The sequence below is a fragment of the Mycteria americana genome, chromosome 17 (assembly GCF_035582795.1).
Source record: "Mycteria americana isolate JAX WOST 10 ecotype Jacksonville Zoo and Gardens chromosome 17, USCA_MyAme_1.0, whole genome shotgun sequence".
NCBI classification, from domain to species: domain Eukaryota; kingdom Metazoa; phylum Chordata; class Aves; order Ciconiiformes; family Ciconiidae; genus Mycteria; species Mycteria americana.
This window is the reverse complement of record NC_134381.1, coordinates 10,366,192-10,389,917: the sequence shown is the minus strand read 5'-3', so window position 1 is coordinate 10,389,917 and position 23,726 is coordinate 10,366,192. Positions and strand designations below refer to the sequence as shown.

The following is a 23,726-nucleotide window of genomic DNA, read 5'->3' as shown; positions in this document are numbered from 1 at the left end:
CGGTACCTTTGCATTTCTGGGGTCCATTTGGATGACGATTTGGCCATAATACCCCAAGATTTCCCAAAACTACTCCTATAGGCTAACTATATACTTACACGAAAGGACTTTGGCTCCTTATCTGAACATCTCTTAATCTGAGATCTACCACTAACTGCGGCCAAAGAATGGAGGGGGGAGGCTGATGGGACACACAGCTTGGCTTGGTCATCGCAAAGCTTTATGTATAGAGGCAGGGTTGCGCAGGCGCGCGTGTTTGTACTGTACGTACCTGCTGCATTGCAAATAAGGACACATTTTTAAGGTGCAAGCGTCTTCCTGAACCTGCAAACCGGCAGCACCAACCAAACGTTCTTTGCAAGAAGTCCCCGAGAACCAGAGCGATGCAAATCCAGCAGCAGCGGCTGGCGTCGGCAGACAGATGCGTGCAGTTTCTTACAGTGGTTTCCATCCAGGAGCCGTCGTCTTCTTGCACGTCCCTGGAGTGAAACGCGCAGGGTTGGTAAGGAGGGGAGGATGAGCAAAGCGTCCCCCACGTTGCTTCCCCCATGCAGCAGTGCCCTGGGGCTGAGACGCGAGTTTGGGGGTTGAGGAGCCCACTAAGAAGCTGGAGAAACTTTTTTTTTTTCCTTTAATTCATCTTGGGGTGAGAAGATCAGCCAAAGCGAAGGCTGCGATGCCAAGCAAAGGCTCCTCGGGTGCCGTTGCCGCTGGGGTGGAGAAGGTGGAGAGCTGGTGGCCACTCGATCTTCTCGTCCAAGTCCCAGCCAACTGAAATCCCCGGGTTGGATTTTGGCGGTGTTGGGTCGATCCGAGTTTCTCACTGAGCAAAAAAAGATTCCAGGCCCGGAAGTTCTCTTTCTGCTGGGTTTGGTTTATTGTTTTACAGTATATATTACCTTTAAGCGCTTTCACCGCTCCTCTGATGAACTCTTCGGGCTCCACTGAGCAGAGGGGTCGTGGGGAAATCACGCTGCAATCAACTTCAAGAAGACATTCACATCACGTTGGTTTAGGTGGAAACAGTAAACTTGATTTATTGAAAAAAATCTATTACATTTATTCCTTTATTACACAGGTTTAAAATATTTAAAAATAGCTCTTATGGGCATTACACTTAAATTTTATGACATGTTTATTGGACTTTGAAGAATGTACAATATGTCATTTGACACTATATTTTAAAAAGGGCCTTATGTACTAAAATTTTTTTCCATAGGTTTTATTTTTCTTATCAACATTTGTTCAAGTCATATATATTAAGGGAGGAGGGAAATAAAATTACACAAAAAGAATGTCTGCAAATACAAGTAGTAATTTTATTGCAATATACCGTAGCTAAGTGGTCTGGGGAAATCGGAACAGTTTGGAGCTCAGTACAATTACAACACTGTGGAATTCAACAGAGGAAATTTTTTTTTTTTCTTAAAGCAAAGAAATAAAAGGAAAAATAAAAGAAAAAAGCTCCCTTGATGAAAATTTATAACAGAATCACATGACCTAGACAGACGCACACGTGTGTACATACATCAATATATGGCTTATCTGTTGCAGAGAGGAATGTGCAACCTTTTCTGACCTTCCCACTGTTCCTGGACAAGGCTCTTGCCAAGGTGACTGAGAAGCTGAATTCTCCTATATATTATTATACACTCCTTTTCACTGCTTTGCTGCCGGAGTCTGCAGTTTTTAAGGTAGCACCTTTTTTTCTTCCTCCCCCCCAAGTGGAAAAAAAAAAAAAAAAAAATATGAGAGAACACACCAGAAGAAGGGAGATGGATGGACACGGCTCTCCCAGACCGAAAAGCACCGCGGGGCATCACCGCTCCCTCCAGCACGGCTTTGCCTCCCTTCCTCAGACGCTGCTGCTCTCTGCTTGGGAAGGAGGGGGGGAAAAGACATCATATATAGGCTTTTCTTCACAGTAAATGTGATGTCTTTTCCTTTATGGTGAAAGACCCCCCTTGGCTCAAGCATTGCTGTAATACGCCAGGCCAAATAATAATAAAAAAAGCACCCTGCAACATCTATTTTCCAGCCGAGAGATCTAAACAAGGAAAACGGCCAGGGAGAAAACAAACAAACAAACGGAAAAAGAAGATGGTGTCAGCAGGTTGCGAGCTGAAAACGCTGCATGGAAAAAATAAAAAGCCATCCTGGCAGAGCCACCGTGGGAAGACCAAGAAAATTGCAGACTCCCGGGAGCGCTCAGCGGGCAGGCACCCACACGGCTTCAGCATCGCGTCAGGACATCCAACAAATACATAAATTAGCACCACAAACATTCAGCAACTGAGTACAATCTGGTATGGTTACCACCATATAAAATGCATGAATATTCTTGGGGGAAAAAAAAAAAAAAGAAGGAAAAAAAAAAGAAAAGAAGAAAAAAAAAGAAAAAAAAAAAGAAAAAAGATGTAAGCACAGTTAATACTTTTTCTACATGGACCGTATAAGCTACCGCAATACAATTAAGGAAAGGAGTGGGTCTTCTACATAACAAATATGAAGGTGGCATGCATTTATAATCAAAGACCATAGCAAAAGCCTGCAGTCTGTGTTGAAAGTGGCTAAACAGCAAAGGCTGGTGGGAGATTGGCCAATGGCAGGGTATCACCAGTGTTGTATTAAAGTTATTCAAATAGATAGCACCACAAAGAGACATGTAAAAATAAAAAGCACCTTTTTTTTTTCTTTTTTTTTTTTACACTTTATATTCGGAGAGGACAAAGGGATTTCCCCTGCCACTGCAATCTGCTGCTGGGAATGGATTTTTTTTTTATTATTATTATTATTTTAAAAGAATGCTGAAGGAAGAAAAGAAGAATTAATTTAAAACTTGTACGTTAAGGTAAGCAAGTGTATAAAAAGGTGGACACTCAAAGCGGATCCTGCTTTTAGATCAGGGTTTTGTAGAAATCTTGTTAAAAAGTGGCTTTCATTTCCTTATTTTGAAGCGAATCATTCCAAAAGGCATCTGCGGCTCGGGGAGCTGCTTTGCCACTCGTTGGGCCCTCATCCTGCAAAGACTCGTGCCTGGGCGTAACTCCAAGTCCCTCCAGATCCAGGCTCGGGAAGAGGCGCGAGCGGTGGGGACCTGAGCCGCCGTCTTCGTTCCCAGGTGGATGCTTGGCTGGGACGGTGGTGGGAAGGGCGGTGGTTTTAATACAGACAGGGTCACATGCATGTTTTGAAGCCAGAAACATTTAAACATTTAAAATAATATACAATACAAATATTTACTTACAAACATACAAAAATATAAGCACCTTTAATACATGGGAAAGAGATGCCCAGTGTGACTTTTAGCTATCAAATTCACGGGGTTAAATTTTGTAAGACGTAGAATTATGCAATTCAATGGAGATATTAAAAATTCTGGAAATGGCCACGACGTCTGCTTGCTAGAGCCGATTCAAATCTCGTGGAAGTCAACAAAATGCCTCCGATGAGCTTCGGCAGGGTTTGAACTGGGGCCAGGACTGCCGAGACTTCAACGTCAAGCTGAACACAGGAGTTTCAAGTTTTTTCCATTTTTCCTTAGAAACAAACACACACACACTAACGTATAGGCAAGCACTCGGTATCGCTTCGTTGCAAGAAGAAGAAGAAGTCTCTGATGGCGGTGGGGTCTGCTCGGCGGCTGTGGAGCAGCAGCGGTGGGAGCAGCGGTGGCGGCGGCGTGGGGACAGGTCTCCAGGCCACGCGTGCAGCGGTCGGTCATGCGATTCTGCGTCTGTCGCGGGATCGGTCCTCTCAGTCGACGGTTCAGTATGTCTGGGTGCGGTGGCACAGAGGAACTTGGGCAAAACGAGGAACAAAACAAAACGGAAAAAAATAACCCATCGCTGTCCAGTTTCAGAACGTGCATGTGACAAGGAATTCTTTTTTCTTTTCTTTTTTTTTTTTTTTTTAATTAATTAAATGGCGCAATGAGGTTACGAGGTTGCTCATTTGGAGACTAGTTTTCAGGTGGCTCTTAGCCCATGAAGCAAGCTGGTCCCACCTCGAATCCAAATTTCTGTGACGCTTCTCCGAAGTCATTGAACATGATGTCGACTATAGGTACTTGCTCTACTTTGGGTGTGTTGATTTCCAGGATTGTCTTCTGATAGCCCTTCTTTGCCTGATGGGGAGAAGAGGGAGAGAGAGGAGCTCTGATGATGCCTCCAACCCAACAACAGCAAGTTATCATGAATGAGCATTCATCGGTCAGCTAGGAATACGGTGGGGACCTTGCCCAGGCATTTTCTGAGCTGAATTAGAGGCACCCAGCACCCAAACCCACATTTGCCCTGCAGATTTAGCAGACGTGCTCTCAAGTGGGATGGTGACCACTGAGCAAACCCCTGGGAGATGACTGTCCCGAGCCCAGATTCTGGAGCAGAAGAAGCTGCTGCCATGCAGATCAAGACGCAAACTCTGCTGTCAGCACATCTCAGAGCTAGAACAGGAGCCTGGTAAAATTGCTGTGGCTGTGGTATAGTTGTTTTGCCTCCCCGAGGACACGCAGGGGTTGTTGAGCAAATACGAGCGATTTAATTTGAATATATTAGTTCGACTATTATCCGAGCGCTACCGAAAAGATCACATTTAAAGTTTGATGGAATTCACAAGGTGATGTTGTCTTTTTATCGTGCCTGGTAGCCATACAGTTATTTCCAAAATATAAATAATTATTAGAGGAGCAGAAGTGCACCCGAGGGCATACAAAGCTGCACAAACAAATGAATTTATAGAGCAGCTTTTAGCTCTACCTTACCCTCTGATTTGCGTGTCTCAGAAGAATAGGCTATATCACAGCTACTGAGAAAGGGCTGCAAGATCAGGAAAAACACATTCAAATAACGGCCCGAACATCAGCCCTGGAGATCCGCTGGCGCCGGCTGCAGCAGCCTCCCTCACGGCCGCAGCGCGGGTCTTCCCAGGACCGCTGCGGCAACGCCGTGTCCGACAGCCCAACCTCATTTTTCGCATATAGGGCTCAATCTTAAACATCCTGCCTGTGGTTCAGGGAGGACGACCTACCGGGGTACCGGAGACGGTACAAGAACAGAGGAGATGCAGAGCCTCTTTCTGCAAGGCTGCAATAAGCTCCCTTGGCATATTTTACCTCCTTTTTACAGCCTACAGGAACGTCTCTAGCAGAGAGGAAGGACTGGGGCACACCCCTTTGGAAGCGATGCCCAAAGCTCTGAGCCAGGAGACGACATCTCTGTGCCCCACCATCGCACCAGGGGCTCGTTCAGCCTCTCCTGGTGCTCCTGCCCCGCGGGCCCCCGTTGCTCCCGCTGCTTTAGCTCCTGCCGCAGGCGTTCAATTTGCAACACCGAGACTGGCTGCGCTAACAGCCGCCTATGGGAAGCAACCAAGCAAATAAACTCGAAGGAGTTATAGTCCTCTTCCCATGCAAATATCTCTCGTTAGGGAGAGGAATGCAGGGCACCTGCACCAAATCACCGAGACCAAAAGGGTTTTCTGCAGGCACATCTGCCTTAAAACGTGCAACGTGTGATCCTGCAGCGTTCCTGAGACTTAAGAAGGGGAAGGGAGAGGAAGGCACTTTTTACCAAGGACTCATTGCGTTAGCAGGAGATATGAAGTACTTGAGGATAAACTTCCCCAGGCGGCTTCTGAGTGTTTCCAGAAGCAGGATGGATGCCCTTTCCCTCTCTGTGAGAGCGTTAAAAGAAGAAGTGATTCTAATCTGATTTTCCTCATTGCTCCTACAATAAAAAACGTGCATGTGCCAGAACAGAACCACTTTCATCATCTCAAATTATGTGGAGGGCTTTTTCTGTCAAACATCTCAATCTTTCTGTCCCGTGGGCTTCAAGCGCTGCAGTTGCAGAGGGTGAGAATTATGCACGCTTTTACACCAGCAAGCTGGGTCTCAAAATAAATGCAAGCAGCACCTGCTTTGCCAAAATTTTAGCTCCTAAGGGCAGATTTTTCAGAGCTCAATCCCGAATCAGGCATCCAACAGAAGGAGGCAGAAGCAAAGGGAGGATGCTGGGCCCCTTTGGAAACTCTAGCTGTTGCTCACAGCCAAAGCGAAGGCAAAGAGCAGCACGGGCTGCACGGGGACAGGAGGGCTGCAGCGTAACGCCCGCTTCTGCGCTCTGGGCAAAAAAAGTCCCGGGGAACAGAGCTAGAGAGGAAGATGCTAAAAGTCGCATTTGAAACGGGAGCAGGGACGCAAAGCTCTGTCTCCTGCATTCCGTAGCGTCATCGCGTTTTGCTGTACGGAGTCGGGCTCGCTTTGGTTTGTCCTTTCCCAAGGGCACAGGCAGCTCCTGCGAGGAGCAGGGGCTTGCAAGCACGGAGCAAGCCAAAGCGCCGTGCTGGGGCTCCTCGGGCAGCTCAGGGGGTGCCGGGCTGGAGCCGGGCGCTGCAGCCAGCCTCGGGGCGATGCGGCGATGCACCCCGTGCCCAGCACGGCCCAGAGCCCTCCTGGGGCTGCACGCAGCAGCGTGCCCCAGAAAAAAACCCAACCAACCCAATGCCAAAGCCTTAACGATTTGCCTCCAAGATTTCCTGAAAGCAGTTAAAAAAATTATTATCAAAGCCTGCAAAACTCATACGCAACCGGGTGTCATTGCTTGCCTCTCCCCACGTGAGTAAACAGAGTAAAAGCAAGGCAAGAGGGACATTTAAAAGCAACCAGTGGTTTTAGGCAGGTCCCTTCCTTTACGCACAGCCAGCAATAAAGCAAATGAATCTGGCTTCTAGAGGTGCTGCGGCTTCCCCTGAGCTTGAGCGGAATCAAGTATTCCCAACATAGGGAAGAGCAAGCTCGACGTCTCCCGTGCTGGCGACAATCCTCAAGGCAACTCCATCAACGGGCACAGGAAATTTGGAGGCGATTTGCTCCGAGGCAAAGGGTGCTGGACATCAGGGGAGGGGGACAGACACCTCCAGCACTGACCCCTTTTTGCAGGGACTGGCCAAGACCAGCTCTGCCCACGTACCGCGCAGCCGTCGAGGGCGGCTCGGATGTAGGGGTTGTTGTCGTAGGACATCTCCTCGTCGTTGGAGCCCAGGAAGCGGATGGCCTTGTCGTAGCTGTCGGTGGTGGCGTCGTGCCAGGCTACGGACTGGTAGCAGTTGTAAGTGATGTTCTGGTGGGCCGAAGCGCTCAGGAGCCGGAGGAAAGTCATCTGTACCACTCCGATGGGGTTCCCGTCCGAATCCACGTAGGAGAGCTATGAGAAGCGGAGAAGGGGAAACACTGGGCAGTGAGGGGCAATGCAGCACATTTGAGGGCTCTGAGGACCACCGGTCTCATCCATCTTTACTACCCTGTGCACGGGGCTCGGTCTCACCACCCCACCGGGGCGCAGACACTGTTCCTGCCTCTCTACGGGCACGGGGCTGCTCTGGCCCTCCTGCGGCCAGGGCACGGCTACCGAGGGCAGTTTATTTCTCCTGCTGGTTGTGAGCTAAAAAAATAAGGCTAATGCAGGGTAGGAGGAGAAAGGAAGGGGGATTTCAGCCCTGGTTGCAAAAAGGTGCAGTGCTAAGCAAATTTGGGGATATATGTCTCAAGTTTAAGCCAATACTGAGCATACTTCTCCAGCTTTTGAAGAAGAGAGAAAGCACATTTCTATACAGGTTTTAGGCTTGATTTTCTGACTGCTGTGGATATTTTGCTCTGCACACACTGGTGTATTTCCCACTCATTTTTCCTGGGCACCAACACACTGGCTTTTAAGCAATCTTTGCATTTCATCTGCAGCAATCCTGTTCCTGCTGATAAGGACTCCGTGCCGCCCTGGTCGGCAAGGCTACGCTCAGCTAAAGGGAAAATGCATTTGCTGCCCTTAGGGCACGTCATGAAACACAGAGCTGCACTGGCACAGGATCTGCTCCATTCTGCACATCAGGCTCCTCTTCCCCCTTGGAGGAGAATGGTGTCTAGAAAGATATTTCTGCAAAACGCAATTTATTGAAACCCACTTCCAGCATGTAGGGGATTCGGGACTTTCTGGGACTTTCTCTCGTACCCCAACCAAGGAAGCAAACGCGCAGCGGGACAGCTAGTCTGCACGTATAAACTAACTGTACTTCAGGTGGCATCTTCAGCCACGGCCAAGCTACCAGAGCTGCTCTTCGTGACTGTCCTCTAGGGACAGCGGGTTTCTTTGGAAACGACCAGGAGAAAAATAGAGGCACGCAAACAGCGTAGTGTTCTTCGAGGTACCACGAAACATTGGTGCAAGCTGCAAACAGTAGAAAAGATTCATAACCAGACAATAAAATAATGAATAAAAAGATAATAAAAATAAATAAATATACCAACCGGTTGTCAGGATACTGTTGCACTGTCCTCCTGAGAGTTAAATATGACTGACCATGAGAGAGCCACGCATGCCGGGAAAAGAGCTACCAGAAAACCACCAGGACGTGGAAGGAGAGGGACACAAAAATGCCAACTGCTCGGCACGCACCCAATGACAGGCGGCACTACCGACCTGCAGGACCCGCTTCTCTTATTTGCTCTTATTTCAAATCAGTGCTCGCTTTGGGAGCCTGACTGCTTGTTAAGGGGTCTCGGCTGCTGTTCTGCCCCTGCAGATTGCCTGAAGCCCTGTCCCAGCTTTGCAGCTGGAGCCACTGGGAACTGGTTGTGCGCATAAGGCTTGCTCATGGGAACACGGTTTTGCAAAAATCAATCCTTTCCTGTTCTCTCTGTGATAGTGTTTCCCTGTGGCAGATGCCATATGGCTATGAAGGATAACAGGACAGGACGGGTGGCAGGCCTTGTTAGAGCTACTGGGAATTGTGTGTAACGCACAGAAGGAAAGCAGAGTCCAGAAGAAAACATCTGCAACCCTTTTATCCCTCTAAATGCAGTTTCGCTGCATCATGAGAAACGGAAAGGAATCGGCTCCAAGTACTCCGTGTCATTGATTAATGATGATGCAGAAGCATCAAAGTCAGTCGGTTTCTTTGTATTTCATATTTACCGTGTCCCTCTGACTTTAGATATCCCCAGAAGCAGCAAGCATCGTCACGGCTGCACACCTCGTGCAAGCGCTGAGATTCATACGGAGCTCCCCCGTCAGCAGCCCGCGCTCTCAGCAGCCACGTGGAAATCTTCCCCTCGGCTTCGGGGATCCCCGTGGGCTCAGCCCCCCAAGAGACCGTGCTCAGGCTGCGGGGAAAGGCACCGGGGACCTTCTCCAGGGAGTAACAGGAGCAACGCTGCACCCAGAGGGGAACTCAAACTCATTCATCCTGCCAGTCTACACACAGGTTTCAAATAATCTTGGATCCAGGTAAACGTCTCCCCAGTTTACCAGTCTCATGGTTCCAAGTAACGACTGGGGTGAAATGAGAGGTACTTTTGCGGGGGGGTCAAACTTTACTTTTATGGCTTGTGCATTTAACAGTTTTGTGGTTTGCTTAGGCAGGTCTTCTACGTGCTGGTGGTTTTTTTTCCAAACAGAAAAGCAGGACAGGTAAAAAAGCAAGAAAATGGCAACACAGAAAGATGGAACAAAAGACTCCAAGTAGCACTGAAATTCCTATTTAAAAAAAAATGGGCCCTAAGCTCTAGGTTGGCATTTCAGCCTCTAATGTAGCTGATAAACAGACTGGGGAGAAAAAAAAAGCAAAGAACACAGAGAAATGGGGGCACTCGTAATATTAACTGATGAAGTGCTCTGTAATTAAGCTATGAGTAGTTGCCCTCCAAGGAGCTACGAGGCTGAAGCCTTGGCTTTGCGGCCTTATTTGAGGATGCAGAAAAGCTGCAGAAGCCATATCCTTCTTGTGGGCAGAATCAGAGCAAATGTGTTTAGTGGCAATGAAATGTGGCTTAGGAAAACAACATGGTGATTTTCTTTGTTGTTTGCCTTTTAAGGTGGAAGTTTGCAAGAAACCCCTGCCCTGGGCGAGGACGACCGCAGGAGGCAGCTCAGTGCGGTACATCAGAGAATCTCCTGCTCTCAGGGGCAGGTCGGTTTTATCTGCGGCACGTTTCTTTCTTTCCTAATTCTGAGTTCACTGAGCTCATTATCCGCATCCCCCTAACCCTACAAGAATTGACGCACACGCAGGAGATTTCTGTTGCTTAAGGAGACCTGGCTTATACTAACCAGTTGCTGCTCTGGCATCCCTGACCAGGGCTCGAGCTCTGTGGGAGCGATCTACCCACGACGTGAACGTCCTGTTACAGGACAAAATACCAGAGCTTTTTCTCTGTTTTACGTGTTGCTGTCTTGCTTGCTTGCTGGCATCAAATGTGGTTTGACCTTACGACAGTTATTCTCCTTTGAAGAAATCCTTAATTGCAACTAAGTCAAATTCCTGTCCACCAAGCTTGGCAAACGCACGTGGCTTGAAATCTTCCTTTAAACCAATGACTTTGTGTCTCCCAAGCTCCGGGGGTGGGGTGGGAGCCCTCGATGTGGCTCATCTCCAGCGTGGGAGACAAAAATCCATGCTTTGGGGAAAACGTGCCCCAGACCAGAGATGTGCAGGCTCTCCACCTCAGCCTGGGTACCAGCGAGCACAGGCTGCGACAGCAGCGTGCCCAGCTCCGGGCTGAAGCATCACGTTAGGGGTCTCTCAGCTCTCGGGATAAGGCTACGCTGCTGGGGGACAGCAGCACGGGGACAGCCAGTTTGCCCTTGCTGTAATGGGAACTGCTTAGGAGACAGCAACGGCCCTCCTGGGAGGATGCAGTGCTCTGCGGAGACAGACCTGCAACAGCTCCAGCTCTGCAGGGTCCCCCAGCGCGTCAGCGCGTCCCCTTCCAGCGCAGGGGAAAGCTCATCAGCTGCTCCTAGGCCAAGCAGTCTCCAGTCAAGCAGACGGGGAAATGCGTGTCCCCGTTGGGTTTTTTTTTTTTTTTCTTTTTCAGTATTCCACCTTAAATGTTTTTACTGCGACTTGTGATGGTTATTAGTCTAGCATGCAGAGTGCAACAGGTCTGGCCATACCAAAGCGGATGACGTGCTCTGATTCAGACTAGAGGGCCAAGGTTAGCCACTTACCAAAGACCCCCGCTTGTATTGACTATACCATGTGGAAGGCTGTTCTTTGGGCCAACGAGCCATTTTACTCTGTAAAATATGACATGGGTTAAAGAAACCAGAAAGCACCAAGATGCATCTTACCAGTTTACCGCGCTTGAATTCACTGAACCAGGAGCCTGGGTTTTCCTTTGGCCAAGAAGTAATTCTAGCCTAGTTTGTGGACGGCAAGGAGGAAAGAGAGAAAGAAAAGAAAAAAAAAAAAAGAAATAAAAAAAGTTACATTCAGTTCCACAAGCAGAGTCTGCATGTCTTATTGAAACTGTCCAACTTCCTTTAAAATGTTTTCTTAATCTTTACGCACCAGTAACCAGACCAGTCGGCAGAGCCCTAAGGCAGAGCTCAAGCAGAAGGGGATGGCACGGCGCGGCGCTGCCCCGGGTGCCCAGCGCTGCCATGGCACCGGCCGCCTTTGCTAAGGGCTAGTGATCTCTGCCTCCTAGACACTTTGGATGCAAAACCAGCAATGCAGTCTATCGACAGGAGAGATAAAAGGAAAGATAGAGGGGGGAAAAAAAAAAGGAAGTATCAATGGTAAAAGAAGCATTGATCTTCATGGGAGGGCCGGGGTGGAAAAGCAATGCTGATAGCGGAGAAGGCTGCTGTCGCTCCAACGTCAAATCCAGACGCTGTGGGGCTGGGAAAGGCAAAGAGCGTGATTAAGGAAAAGCCTCTGCCTGCCTCCCGTGTTTGCGCAGCGATAAGGTGCAGCACAGGCAGCGCATCCTCCCCAGCCGGTGCCGGACCATCACACATGATGGAGCTCCGATTACCTGGAGCGACGCAGGGGGTGACCTTGACAAGAAATGTGCTGCCAGAGCATCCTTTGTGGCAGCCCTGTCTAAGCAGATTAAACGCTTTTTTTGAGTCAGAGCACAAGGAAGAAGCGTGGCTGCCGCCTGCTCCCTTACCCTCCCACAAGCTCCCTCACCTCTGCCGTAAATCTCTCCAAAAAAAAAATGGCCAACCTATATATAGGTGTCTTGGGATTGTCCTTTCCTTTCCAATATGTGAACCATAAAGCGAGACAGGGTGTTTCTGCCGTGTTAAGGATGGACTGAAAGGGGATATGGCTTAAATTCTGCTCTCTGCTGTGTCTTGTAATAAAACCACTCAGCCAATACTTAATGCTGGTCTGGTAGCTGTTTTCATTCTTCTACATGGAAAAAGCTTTTTCTTATTTATGACAGTACTGCAAAAGCATAGCACAATTTGCAATTGAGGAGCATCGCAGCCTGCGGTCAGCAAAGCAGCTCCGCAGCAGATGAGATGGGGCCAAAGAGCCGCTCGCAGTCAGCGTGGGCAGGAGTCTGAGCAGCTCTAAGACCGTGGGCAGACTCCGCTTTTTTAGCCGTCAACATTTTGAGGAGAGCCATGGCAAGTTAATGCAAAGGAGAAGAAATCCATCTCCTATTTGAACAGCCCTAACAAAACTCAAGGAAGACTGATGTTGCATGTTATTTGTCCTGTGCTGGAACGTATTTCTGGTGGAGGAAACTCGGCAGGCAAACGGCTTTCACTGGAGTGAACAGCTTTGTCTGCACCTTAACCCAGCCGGAACACAACTGTGACACTGAGAGAGCTCCCCCAGGCCGCTTCCCAAGAGTTTCTGCACGGCCAGTGCAAGAGCTGGTCCCAAGGCATCAGGGAACGCAGCTCCAGAAAACAGAGCGCATGGATACAGGACAAAAATGACGAGTAGGGTTGAGCCAAGCACATCATTACACAAATAACTTAATCAACCTTGTGCGTCGGTGCCAGGAAGAGTGCTGAGGCTCCTTGCAATCATTTAGGAAACCAAATACCCACAAGAAACACCAGGAAAAAATGACAGGAGATAAACATTTATCTGCTCTGCCTGAAGACACAGTAAGGGTAGAGGAATCAGCGGTGCTTATGCACGCAGACAGCGGAGCGGCAGCCCGGCTGCAGGATGGAAGACAAGGAATGAGTTAAATGACGCTCACGGGGAGCCGCAGTTCCTGCGCCAACACACACTTCTGCCTTCGTAAAGCAAAGTTAAAAAAAAAAAAAATTAAGTTTTTAGCATTTATTATGCTTGGGAAATCATCAAAGACTTGTCCTAAATCACAGTTTAAATCTGACTTACTCAAAGAAATTCTCTTTGTAAACATATTCCATATTATTTTAGAAGCCAACGTTGCGTAACAAGGACATGTTCTGGATCTTTAATCCTTACTTGCTATTGTTCAATTCTCCTGCAACTGACTATGAATATTCATATTAGGAAACAATCTCTTATCACCATGATGTAGAGGGGAAAAAGAAAAGTTGTGTGAACTTACTCCTTCAGATTTCTTATCAGGGAAGATGCAAGTCTCTCCGCCAGCTGTGAAATTACAGTAAACTTTGAAAGAGTCCCTGGAACATCCTTGGTTAGGATCCACCCAGTATTCACCTGGATGCACGAGAGGGAAGAGAAGGGAAGAAAGAATCAGCACTGTGAAGGAAGGATGATGGGCACTGCAGCAACCATCTTACCGGGGATGTTTCATCTCTGTCACAGGCTACTATTTATATGTATTTTTTGGAAAACTGGTTATGTTCTGATTCCACATAATACTGTGGCACCTTATAGGAATAGCTATTTTTCATCATATATCCTCATTCTTTGAATAGAATAGAATAGAATATTTCAGTTGGAAGGAACCCACAACGATTATCTAGCCCAACTCTTCCCTACGTATTCCTTCTTTATCAGCCACATTACTCATGGGGCACCAGGGCCAGGGACTCCCCAAATTACTTCTCTTGCTGCACTCGCTTGTATTCACTGCGTGGAGCTGGGAAACCCACAGCGTTTTCCCCGCACCCCCTCTGTCCCGGGACACACCGTCTGGGAAATCGGGGTGACAGAGCTGCAGATCCTTGCAGGTACGCGCTGGGTTATGTTGAGTGCCCAATGGATGCTTCATTTGCTCAATTTCCAGTTTCAAGGAATTCAGCGAACCGAAAATCTCCTCCATGCCATCTGCATAGTCCATGTAGTTGTCAGCATTTCCATCATCCACCAGCTGGCTGGCGTCGATGTTTCGCCTGGTCCTCTTGGAAGACTGGATGGGCAGTGGCTGGATGACTTCTCCAGGAGGACCCTGATTTGTGGGAAAAGAAGATACAACTTCTCACTGCATTGGCAGTGGGGAAGAGACAGAAGAGACGGCCAAAGCAGCCACCAGCGCTGAGAAGCAGCATCACAAGATACACACTAGACATGTAAAACATCCATGACGGTACTGATGATAACCCTGGCCACCAGGGCTTGAACATTGGGTCCATCTTCTCTTGTCATCTTCCCATTAGTAAATTCTCCCTGCACACCCTGCTTTCTTCCCCAGCATCTCTAAGAGATACCAATCCATTGCTAGGACTCCTGATATGCTGAATCTTTGTCCAGAAATCTTCTACTTCCTAACATTACGACACCCATTAAATCTGAACCTTGTTTCCCACTTCATGTAATGGGTTCTACTTACAGGAGGCCCTGGGGGCCCAGGAAGACCCGATTCACCCTTTGGACCTGTTGGACCCTGGGTGGAAAAACAAGGGAAAAACATGAGTCACTCAGGAAAAAGCACTTGTCACTTATATCACATCCCAAACATTATTTCTTTTAATAGTCTCTTGTGGCAAAAACTTTCTTCCTGTCCCTTCAGGCACACAAGAGGAATCTCCTTGCACCCCCATAAGAAAATGTTTATTTTGGTTATTTTCGATGCTTAGGTAAAAGAAAAGATCAGTCAAATGCTTGGGTTATACAGTCAAATTTTGCTTAGGCTTCCTACAGAAAAGGAAGCATCTTCCAATGCATGAAAATATGTTAACTCTCCAAATCAATTCAACAGTTTTATAAATCAAATAAAATCTTAAAATTAATAAAACATTGAATTCTGCATGGGAAAAAGACATTAGGAAGTTGCCCAAGAGGAATTTTTAGCTGCCTGCATAGGAGATCTGTAACATGAAGCTTGCTTCAGTGTCGCATTTCTCACCGAGTTCTTTGCTTTTCAGCTTGCCACCTCCCGCTTCACAGTCTATTTTTAATACCCTCCGCTTTACAGCAGTAGGTTTTCTCCTAAGGACTATGCACTGGATTCCTCCTTCTGATCTTTGCTGCACTGATGTTCAACGAAGTACAGTGTGTGCAACAGAAACCTTTCCCAATTATAATTTCTGGGCTTAGACAGCCTGAAAAGGCTGCATTTGCTACAGTCTTCTTTGGCTAATTGCCTTAATGCCACTGATGCGGAGGAGTCGCAGCAGGTTATGCACTTAATAAGAGCTCCTCAGCCTCTTCGTTTAACAATGTCTATACTCACTGATGATCCTTTAGCACCTTTGGGACCAGGTGGACCCTGTACAGAGAAAAATACAAAAAGGAGTCAGTGCGTTTCCTAGCAGAGAAGAAGTCAGTCTCTCCTTAGAGACAGAGTAGTGTTATACAAGGTGGTTTTTTTAATTCGCTTCCTTTCTGTTTCCACTTTTCACATCCACTTGAGTTCGGTATTGCTTTTATTTGCTAACATACAAAAAGCATTTGTGTCAGACCAATCTGTGTCAGCGCTCCACACTCCTGCCCGGATGGGGACTGGAAAAGCTGCTGCGTGATTACCGTAACGCGGGGCTGATCCTGGCTCCGTGCTAAGGACACCCAGCAACAGCAAGCGCTGGTTGCCCAAGGATGCAGGCTGCAGCCTTTGGGCATCCAGTGAAAAAAAAATGCAAATAGCAAAAAGTACAAAAAAATCACCGTGTGATTGTAGATAATCCAAAAGAAAGGGAGAGAGAAACAGGGTGGGCTAATTTCCCCACCTCCATCATGCCGTGCCCCCTGGGCCCATCTCTCAGCTCATGCATCACCCCCCCAGTACTCCTGTAACTCGTTCAAGTGATTTTAATGGGCTCAGCTGGGCAAACCCATTCTCATCAGCATCCTCACACAAGGTCAGGCCAGAAGGACTGTGCTAGGTGTATCTGGGAGCACCAAGGTGACTCCAGAAGGACTATGTAGCTCCCGAGGAATTCAAAGAAAATTATTTGTCACATACCGGTAATCCTGGTGGCCCTGGAGGTCCGATTGGTCCGGAAGGACCTGTGATACCCTGAAAAATAAAAGCAGAACAACATTGATTTGTATGCAGCAATGCTGGCTTATAACTACACAACTAATACCTGCCCACAGATGACCACCCGGTTTTGGAGGACTCCATTCAAATCTGGAGCTTTAACTGGTTTTTAAGCATGTGCACAGTCCAGACAGGAGCATGACCAGGGAATCTCATATCTCATTTAGGCACATAGTCTTAAAAATCAGTCCTCTAGGTGCACATTTATTGTTACCATCCCTCCAAGTCTATTCAACTCTTTTCATACAACCCTTGAGAATCTGCTTTCCACTAAAATGGGTCATTTTGGAGCATCTCTACATTTCACATGTAGAATAAACCACATTAACATAGAAAATAGAAAATATTCCTCAAAAATTAGCAAGAGTCTCCTGCCAAGGTTGACCATCTCTGCTATGCTGTACCTGCTCAAGGGCAGCAAACCCCACAGCTCCAAAGCACATTCCATGAAGGTCTTATGGAATATTTACCTGTTCTCCTTTGGGTCCTGCTGAGCCCTGGGGGCCTGGGAGACCTCTGTCGCCCTTTTCTCCCTGCTCTCCCGGTGGTCCAATAAGACCAATTAAACCTGGATGACCCTAGGGGAAAACAGCAGATGTTAATTATGATCTCTTGCCGGAGGTAACCGAACGCCAAAGCTACCCAGCAAAGACATTTCTAGATACAAACCCAAATACCTAAGGTGATAGGAGTTTGTAGCTATCCCTGACACCTGGAAGCGGCAGAGCAGCAAAAAGCACTGGCTTTTTACAACAGAAAACGCTACAAATACAGAACCAGAACTGCTGCACTGGAGCGCCTGCTCATTTCGGGTGCTAACATACATTACGTAAATTTTTACAAGACTGAGAACCCTGCCCTAAAGCAAGTCAGGTGTCTGCACCTCCCCATGGCCTCTGCTACAGCGCCTGCATTCAGGCAGCCCTGACAACTAGAGCTGCCATGGACTGCAAGGGCATCGTAGGGGAATGCAGACATTCAGATCCTCCATGTCTCCTCGTTGCCATCAGTGCTGGTGATATAGGGATGGGAAACCCAGCCCTGCGTCCAGACGGGCAGCGGCACACGCTCACCCATGGTACAACCCGGTTCATCCCTTGGGCCACACTCACAACTCTCCATCTCTCCTTTAAAGATATGTCCAATACTTCCAGAGCATGAGAGAGATCATACGGGGCTGGGGACACTCCTCAGCCTTATCATGCCAGCTGCAGGACCCCTCTACAATGACTTTTTTTTTCCCCACACCCAGACATGGACATCAGGTCATGCAGCGAGATCATGTGTGCTGTTCTCACCTTCTCCCCTTTAGGACCAGAGTCTCCTTTAAGACCAGGCAAACCCGGTGGGCCCTTTTGGAAGATGGGGGGTGGAAAACAAAAGAGAGAATGAATTCATGTAAAATGCATTCACCCATTTCCAAAACTCATGGAATTTGATGGTCTTGACATACCATTGGGCCTGGAGGACCATCTGGGCCAGGGGATCCCGGGAGACCTTGTTCACCCTGTAAAACAGTGTAATTCCCTCAAACCCGTCATTCACAACAGCAGTGCTCCCAGCTGGGATTATTCAGATTATTCAGCCATCCTCATCTGGTCCCTGTGCCAGGGAACATTTGCCCTGGCTTCTCACAGGTGGGTAAAGGCAAAAGGATTTATGTTCCTTTTGTACTCAAATCTCTACTGGGAAAGGGACTTTGCAGCTCATGGAAATGTTACCCCGGAGAGTGGGTGAGCAGAACCAAGACTCAAATAAAACATGCTGGGAGATGATATTCATCACTATATTATTTCCACTAAAGATGTTTTATCTGCTGTCAGGCATTTAAGCACAGACAGAACGTTACACTGGGAGAAAGGCATCTTCCAAGGCAGAGGGGCTACAGTAAAGTACCAAGAACAACCCTGCCCAGAAGCTTTCTCAGACTTTGCTCGGTTTGGGAATACTCACGACTGGACCAGGAATTCCTCGAAGGCCATCGGGGCCGGGCTTCCCTGGAGCACCTTGGGGACCAATTGGGCCAGTCTTCCCAGGAGGTCCTTCCAAACCAGCTTCACCCTAGATTCAAGAAACAGCATGGTTTAATTTGCATTGGGGCATCAAACGATCTTCTCAAATACACTGTGGCTGCTGCCAGGATGTCACAGAGTGAACGCAATTCCACGCAAAGCATGTAAAACCTTCTGTTTGTTCATTTTCCTACTGCTCCCTATCCCTTATGCACTGAGGACAAGTCTCCAAACTTCTTCACTTTTCAGCCTTGCCTATTTCTGCTGATTTCCAGCAGGAATGGCCCTTTGGCTGCAAGCTCTCCAGAGCAGGAAGCTTTCCTTGGTTCCATCCTGGGAGATGAGCTAGGAGAAGACAGCCTCCACCACCAGCGTTCCCACGGCTGCCGCAACAATTGGATCTATAATTTGCAATCTCACTCCTACATTTCCCTACCACCCCTACCGAAATAATCACCATCCTAATAATGCTGTGTGTGCCCTGGGACAGGACATAGGGCTGTGCATGCTGTATTATTTACAACATATTAAATTGCCAAATATGGCACTTTGTCATTTCAAAACAAGAAACCATGACCTTACCAAGCTCTAATTATCTCCACAGAGTTTGTTAAAACATGAAACGTAGGCTTAAATCTAAAGGCCAACGGCCCCAAATTCAGGCTTATTTGTTGTAACACACAGCAAAATCAAACTGCTGTCTTTCAAACACCAGTGTTGTCAGAGGGTGATCGTTTTGGCATACAAAGGACGCGGTAGCAGTGAAATCCCATTCAGCTCTTACCTTGGCTCCTTTCTCTCCTTGCCTTCCTTCGGGACCGGCTGGACCAGGAGGGCCCTAGAAAAAGCACAAAATAGATGCAAAACACAATTAGATCACACTGATCTGAAACGGTCTACTGAAATTAGCAAAATGATGCCACAGCCCCAGGGAAGACGACAAAATGGAGACAAATATCTCTGAAAAGCTTTTTAAATTAGCTTCTTGCTAAATGAATCCCCAGGCTCTGCCAGCAAGGCAGGAAGAGCAGGAGGACCTCATACTTGTATTTTCTTTTCGACGTTACAATCTCAAAAAAATCCATGGGATTTGGTTCACAACTTCCCATCAATTTCCAATGGCTGTGGATGGCGCATCAAATTTATTTTACACACTACTGCCTTGCATTTACTGTAGGCCTAGTAATAACACTAGTTTCAAAAAGTCAATCCAAATACATTTGGAAAAATACTCCTAAACAGTCAGCTTACCCTTTTCCCTGGGGGTCCGGAGGGGCCTGGCTCTCCCGTGGGACCAGGGGAACCCTAGATGGAGAAGGGAGGAGAACAAGCCATAACTGCACCATGAGACACGGGAGGGAGGAGCAAACATGTAAAACTCGAGTCAAGATCTAGAGGTTGTGCTAAGCCGAGGCGTGGGCGGCCAGTACAACTCCCAACACCTCCTCGGGGGTGCAGGTGGTATCTTGTTTTATCCCTTCCCACCATGAAATACCATAAGGCACGGCAAAGTTAAAATAAAAGACTAGATTTTGTTTTTCCATAAGTTAATTTTTGCTTTCAGGATGTATTGCTGAGCAGCCTGGACGGCAGCAGCCAGGCTGACACAGACAGGAGGGACAGGCATCGGGGGACCAGTGCAGCGGAAGCTGGTGGGAATTAGATGCTGTATGTCCTTCTGTGTCAAAAGTCCTTGGACCTGCACATAGAAACCGTGGGGACTAATGGGGAACAGATCTCGTCTATCCAGTTACTCACAGTCTGTCCAGGTTCGCCATCATCACCTTTGTCACCAGGGGGACCATCCTGACCCTAAAAAGGAAGAAGAAAGAAATAAGCAGGCATTATTTAGGGTATGAATAGAGTCGAGCAGAGTGTTATAGCAGCAGAAGGTGTGGTTCAAGCTGGTCTTCATGTCACCAGGCACCATCCCTTCCCATCTCCCATTGGGAACACTGGCAACAGCAAACGTCCTGCGTCAAATACTGTGGATAGCAGCATTCATATAGCTACTGTCCCAAAGGCTGTAGCATGGTCAAAGTCTTATGGTGGGACTTCCTACTCTTTCCCAAGTAATGGAAGAGTAAATGCCAGAGGAGCTGCTGGTGAATGAACAGCACACAGTCGTATTTCACTAAACCAAGAGGAGGAATCTAACTGCCCTTCTGTGAGACAAACACTTACAGCTGGACCAGGTTCTCCAGGAGGACCAGGGTCACCAGGGAAACCAACTGGACCCTGTAAAGAGAGAAGAAGGATATCCCCCAAGTCAAAGATATTGCATCTGGAGAACTGCAGAGCCCTAGTACCCGTTACCCCAGCGACAACATGGGGAGTCACCGTATGGAGCAAAACCCCGATTCCCTACCCTCAAACACAATCCCAGATCACATCCCATCTTTGCATCTTCGGTAATTTCATCCTGTCACAGCCACCAGTTCAGCTCTGCATCCAGACTACACAAAGCTCCAGCGTCAACGCTGGGACTTTAATCTAGTTTTTCATAAATACATTGGACAAGTAACAGTGAAATCCTCGCAGCTTTGGGGAATGCGCAGATTAGAAGATTTTGCTTTTGCTTACTACGTGATGTGTAACATTTCTCACATAAAGATCCTCTCAAAGCATTTAATGACTAAAACACTTCACCATTCTTCTCCATACAATGTCTGTTGTGCACTTCAAACGATTCTGAGACCAGCGTTCAGACAATAGGCCTCAACCAATAATGCGATATCCCCAAAACCCATCTGTTAAGAGAGATGACTAACTCCCCTGCCTCCTCTGCTGTTTCATGCCATCTTTGCTTATCGCATAATAAATTTCTTCAGCCAGCAAGCATCAAAGAAGCCGGCAAGATAAATACTGTACCACTGTCATCTGGTATAAATCAGTATATAGGCTTCAATAGAGCTACAGCAATTAGCATCAGCAGGGATCTGACCCGAGAGGTACAACTCCCAAATTCACATAAATCTCTTCTACACTATTTTGGTAGCTTCACTCTGGTGCAGAGGACCTTGGCAATACATAAGCTCAAGTGCAAATTAAACCCACGCTGCAGGCCCTCTCCATAGGGGTGAGTTTTTGATAGCCTGCAAAAAGGACTAATAATTCAAGTATTGCTGGAAGATATGGTACAGCTGGGTCTTTTCCTCGTTAGCACCCTAAAGAAGGAGACTAATCACATATCAGTAGAGGAGCAATTCTCTGGCTGGTAAACTATTTCAAATTTCCACAAAAATCTCTGGAAAACATCTTTTCATACAGAAATCTCTGCTGGGCAAGACAAGGAGGCACTGCTTGGACAGGAGGGGGTACTTACAGGGCTGCCTTTGGGACCATCATCGCCTGGTGGACCTTTGGGGCCAGGTGGACCAGCAGCACCAGAGGGACCTGCTTCACCCTTTTCACCTCTTTCACCTTTAGGACCCTGTAAAGGAAAAAGGGTGTTTCTATTATCCAGAAAAACAACTTACTGATCTCCAATTATCCCTTAATCAATTCTGAGAAAGAAGCTCTATTTGTATCTCAAAACATGAGGACATGATTTAGCAGTCCCTTCCCACAAAGATTAAATGGTGTTCATGTTGTTCAGTCGTGGGTAGCCCATGTTCGGTGACTAAACGTTATACTATAAATACCCAGTAACATGGCGATGTGTCGCCCGATAGTCAAACCAAGGACGTGGCTGGTTCAGTCCCTGCAGCCCCGTCCACACCCGTGCCGCTGTGACATGCTTTCAACCAGCTCCTCAGGGGACACCACTGAAGAAAAGCTCTTTTCCATCAGAGCAAGAGCCACCCCGTAGCGTACTTACCGGGAGGCCAACCTCGCCGGGAAGACCAGGCTCACCAGATTCACCAGGTTCACCCTACAGAGGGGAAAGGAGAGGAGCACAGTTATATTTCTGCAGGGTGCTGAGTTTTCTGCTGACACAGCAAAGCCCCTGCACGAGCATTGTAGCAAACTCCTGTGGGCTTCAGTTGGGTTTGTCTGGATGCTTTACCTTCTCTCCTACTGCACCAGGATTTCCTATTCCCCCAGGAGGACCCTGAGGACCGTCTGCTCCAGGTGGTCCAGATGGACCTCTGGGTCCAGGTGGGCCTGGCGGGCCCTGAGAGAAAGGGGAGACAAATTTAAGACATGTTTCTTGGAGCAACGTCTATGTCAGTGACAAAGAAGTATGAAAGCACCTTACCATTTGCCCAACATCACCTGTTTCTCCCTTCTCACCAGGCGGTCCAGGCAAGCCCTGTGGAGGTGGAGGGCATGAGTTTAGCTCAGGTGGAGCCCCAGCTCTCATTACCCTAAGACCTCCCTTGATGCTACAAAATTACCTGCAAGCCCACTGGGCCAGGTGGACCAGGGAAACCTCGGGGTCCTTCATCACCTTTCTGACCAAAGAGGCCTTGCTGTCCTCTGGGACCTGGCTCTCCATCAGCACCCTACAAGGAAAGGGTCTAACACAGCTTGGCAAACACAAAACACAGATGCAAAGCTCCATCCCCACCACCTCCTGCCGCAGCCAGCAGCAATGCCCTACTCATGCGTTGGGCATCAACAGTGCCAGGCAGAAACTGCCGATCTTTGCAGTGCTTCCCAGGACAGTTTATGGCAAGAAAGGGGATTTCTGCCAACAGGGGACAATACTCACAGCTGGGCCAGGCTGACCAATTGGACCCTGTGGGCCGGTAGGACCTGGTGGACCCTGTCATGAAACAGAAGTGCAATGTCACCATTAGGAGCACAGAGTAAAAACAAACTCACCTGGGAAAGGTGATGCCCTTCAACACAGCCTCTGTTAGAGGCACATTAATTCCCAAAACAGAGAGGGAGGACAGGGTCAAGTCTCCCCAGCCACACCAGCATCCCTCAGCCCTGGTGCCAATGGCACAGCAGACACGGCTAAACGCATTTTTGCTCCAGCAAAGCAATACCACTCAGTTCTGTCTAGATACTGACGTGTAATTTATTTTCCTCAGGGCCTGAGCAGCACATAAAGGGTGCTTCAGGGTGCTATAAGCAACTAGAAGAACTACAGCCAAACACCCAACTTTAATGGCAAGGGCTGCTAATGTTTCACAGATATTTACACAGTACATGGGTGACACGGAAACATCTGGGTGCGTTCTTGGGAGCGGGAGGCTCACGCTTCAGGCACTCGCTCTTTTTTACATCATGTGAGTATTTCACGAAGCGAAGGAGAAGATGAAGCAATGATAGAAAGAAACTAAAATGATCTTGTTTTCTGTTTCCAGCAAGTCACACAACATAACCACACTCCTCCAGGGAAGCAGCTACGACGCCGTCCGCCCCACTCACCTGCTCCCCTTTGTCGCCCTTGCTGCCCTTCTGGCCAGGCTCCCCGATCTCGCCCTGCCAGGTACAAAGGGGCACAGTTAGTTCACTTGGCGATCACTTCCATATCTTAACGTTCAAGCGATAGTCCTGTGCGTCTGCATCCTCATCCCAAAGATGCCAATTCCCACAGAAATACCCCTGAACATTCTGAAAAAGGCCAGAGA

General features: G+C 47.9%; 1 protein-coding gene across 2 annotated transcripts in view; it reads right to left on the bottom strand.

The window, feature by feature from the left end:
• Positions 1–1,299: 1,299 nt before the first annotated feature.
• The window catches only part of COL5A1 (collagen type V alpha 1 chain), a 162,141-nt gene continuing 139,714 nt past the window's right edge, over positions 1,300–23,726 (bottom strand). The window contains exons 44-66 of one of the 2 annotated variants that reach the window (XM_075519479.1): positions 23,524–23,577; positions 22,856–22,909; positions 22,539–22,646; positions 22,400–22,453; positions 22,208–22,315; positions 22,019–22,072; positions 21,524–21,631; positions 20,383–20,436; positions 19,957–20,010; positions 19,450–19,503; positions 18,983–19,036; positions 18,140–18,247; positions 17,640–17,693; positions 17,485–17,538; positions 16,657–16,764; positions 16,109–16,162; positions 15,380–15,415; positions 14,537–14,590; positions 13,897–14,155; positions 13,349–13,461; positions 11,127–11,195; positions 6,972–7,205; positions 1,300–4,126 (exon numbers count right to left, since the gene is read on the bottom strand). In XM_075519479.1, the coding sequence (XP_075375594.1) occupies positions 3,980–4,126; positions 6,972–7,205; positions 11,127–11,195; positions 13,349–13,461; positions 13,897–14,155; positions 14,537–14,590; positions 15,380–15,415; positions 16,109–16,162; positions 16,657–16,764; positions 17,485–17,538; positions 17,640–17,693; positions 18,140–18,247; positions 18,983–19,036; positions 19,450–19,503; positions 19,957–20,010; positions 20,383–20,436; positions 21,524–21,631; positions 22,019–22,072; positions 22,208–22,315; positions 22,400–22,453; positions 22,539–22,646; positions 22,856–22,909; positions 23,524–23,577 (2,046 nt within the window). In that variant the 3' untranslated portion in view covers positions 1,300–3,979. Of the gene's footprint in view, positions 4,127–6,971; positions 7,206–11,003; positions 11,073–11,126; positions 11,196–13,348; positions 13,462–13,896; positions 14,156–14,536; positions 14,591–15,379; positions 15,416–16,108; positions 16,163–16,656; positions 16,765–17,484; positions 17,539–17,639; positions 17,694–18,139; positions 18,248–18,982; positions 19,037–19,449; positions 19,504–19,956; positions 20,011–20,382; positions 20,437–21,523; positions 21,632–22,018; positions 22,073–22,207; positions 22,316–22,399; positions 22,454–22,538; positions 22,647–22,855; positions 22,910–23,523; positions 23,578–23,726 lie in introns of both variants that reach the window. The other variant, XM_075519480.1, reaches the window with a different exon arrangement.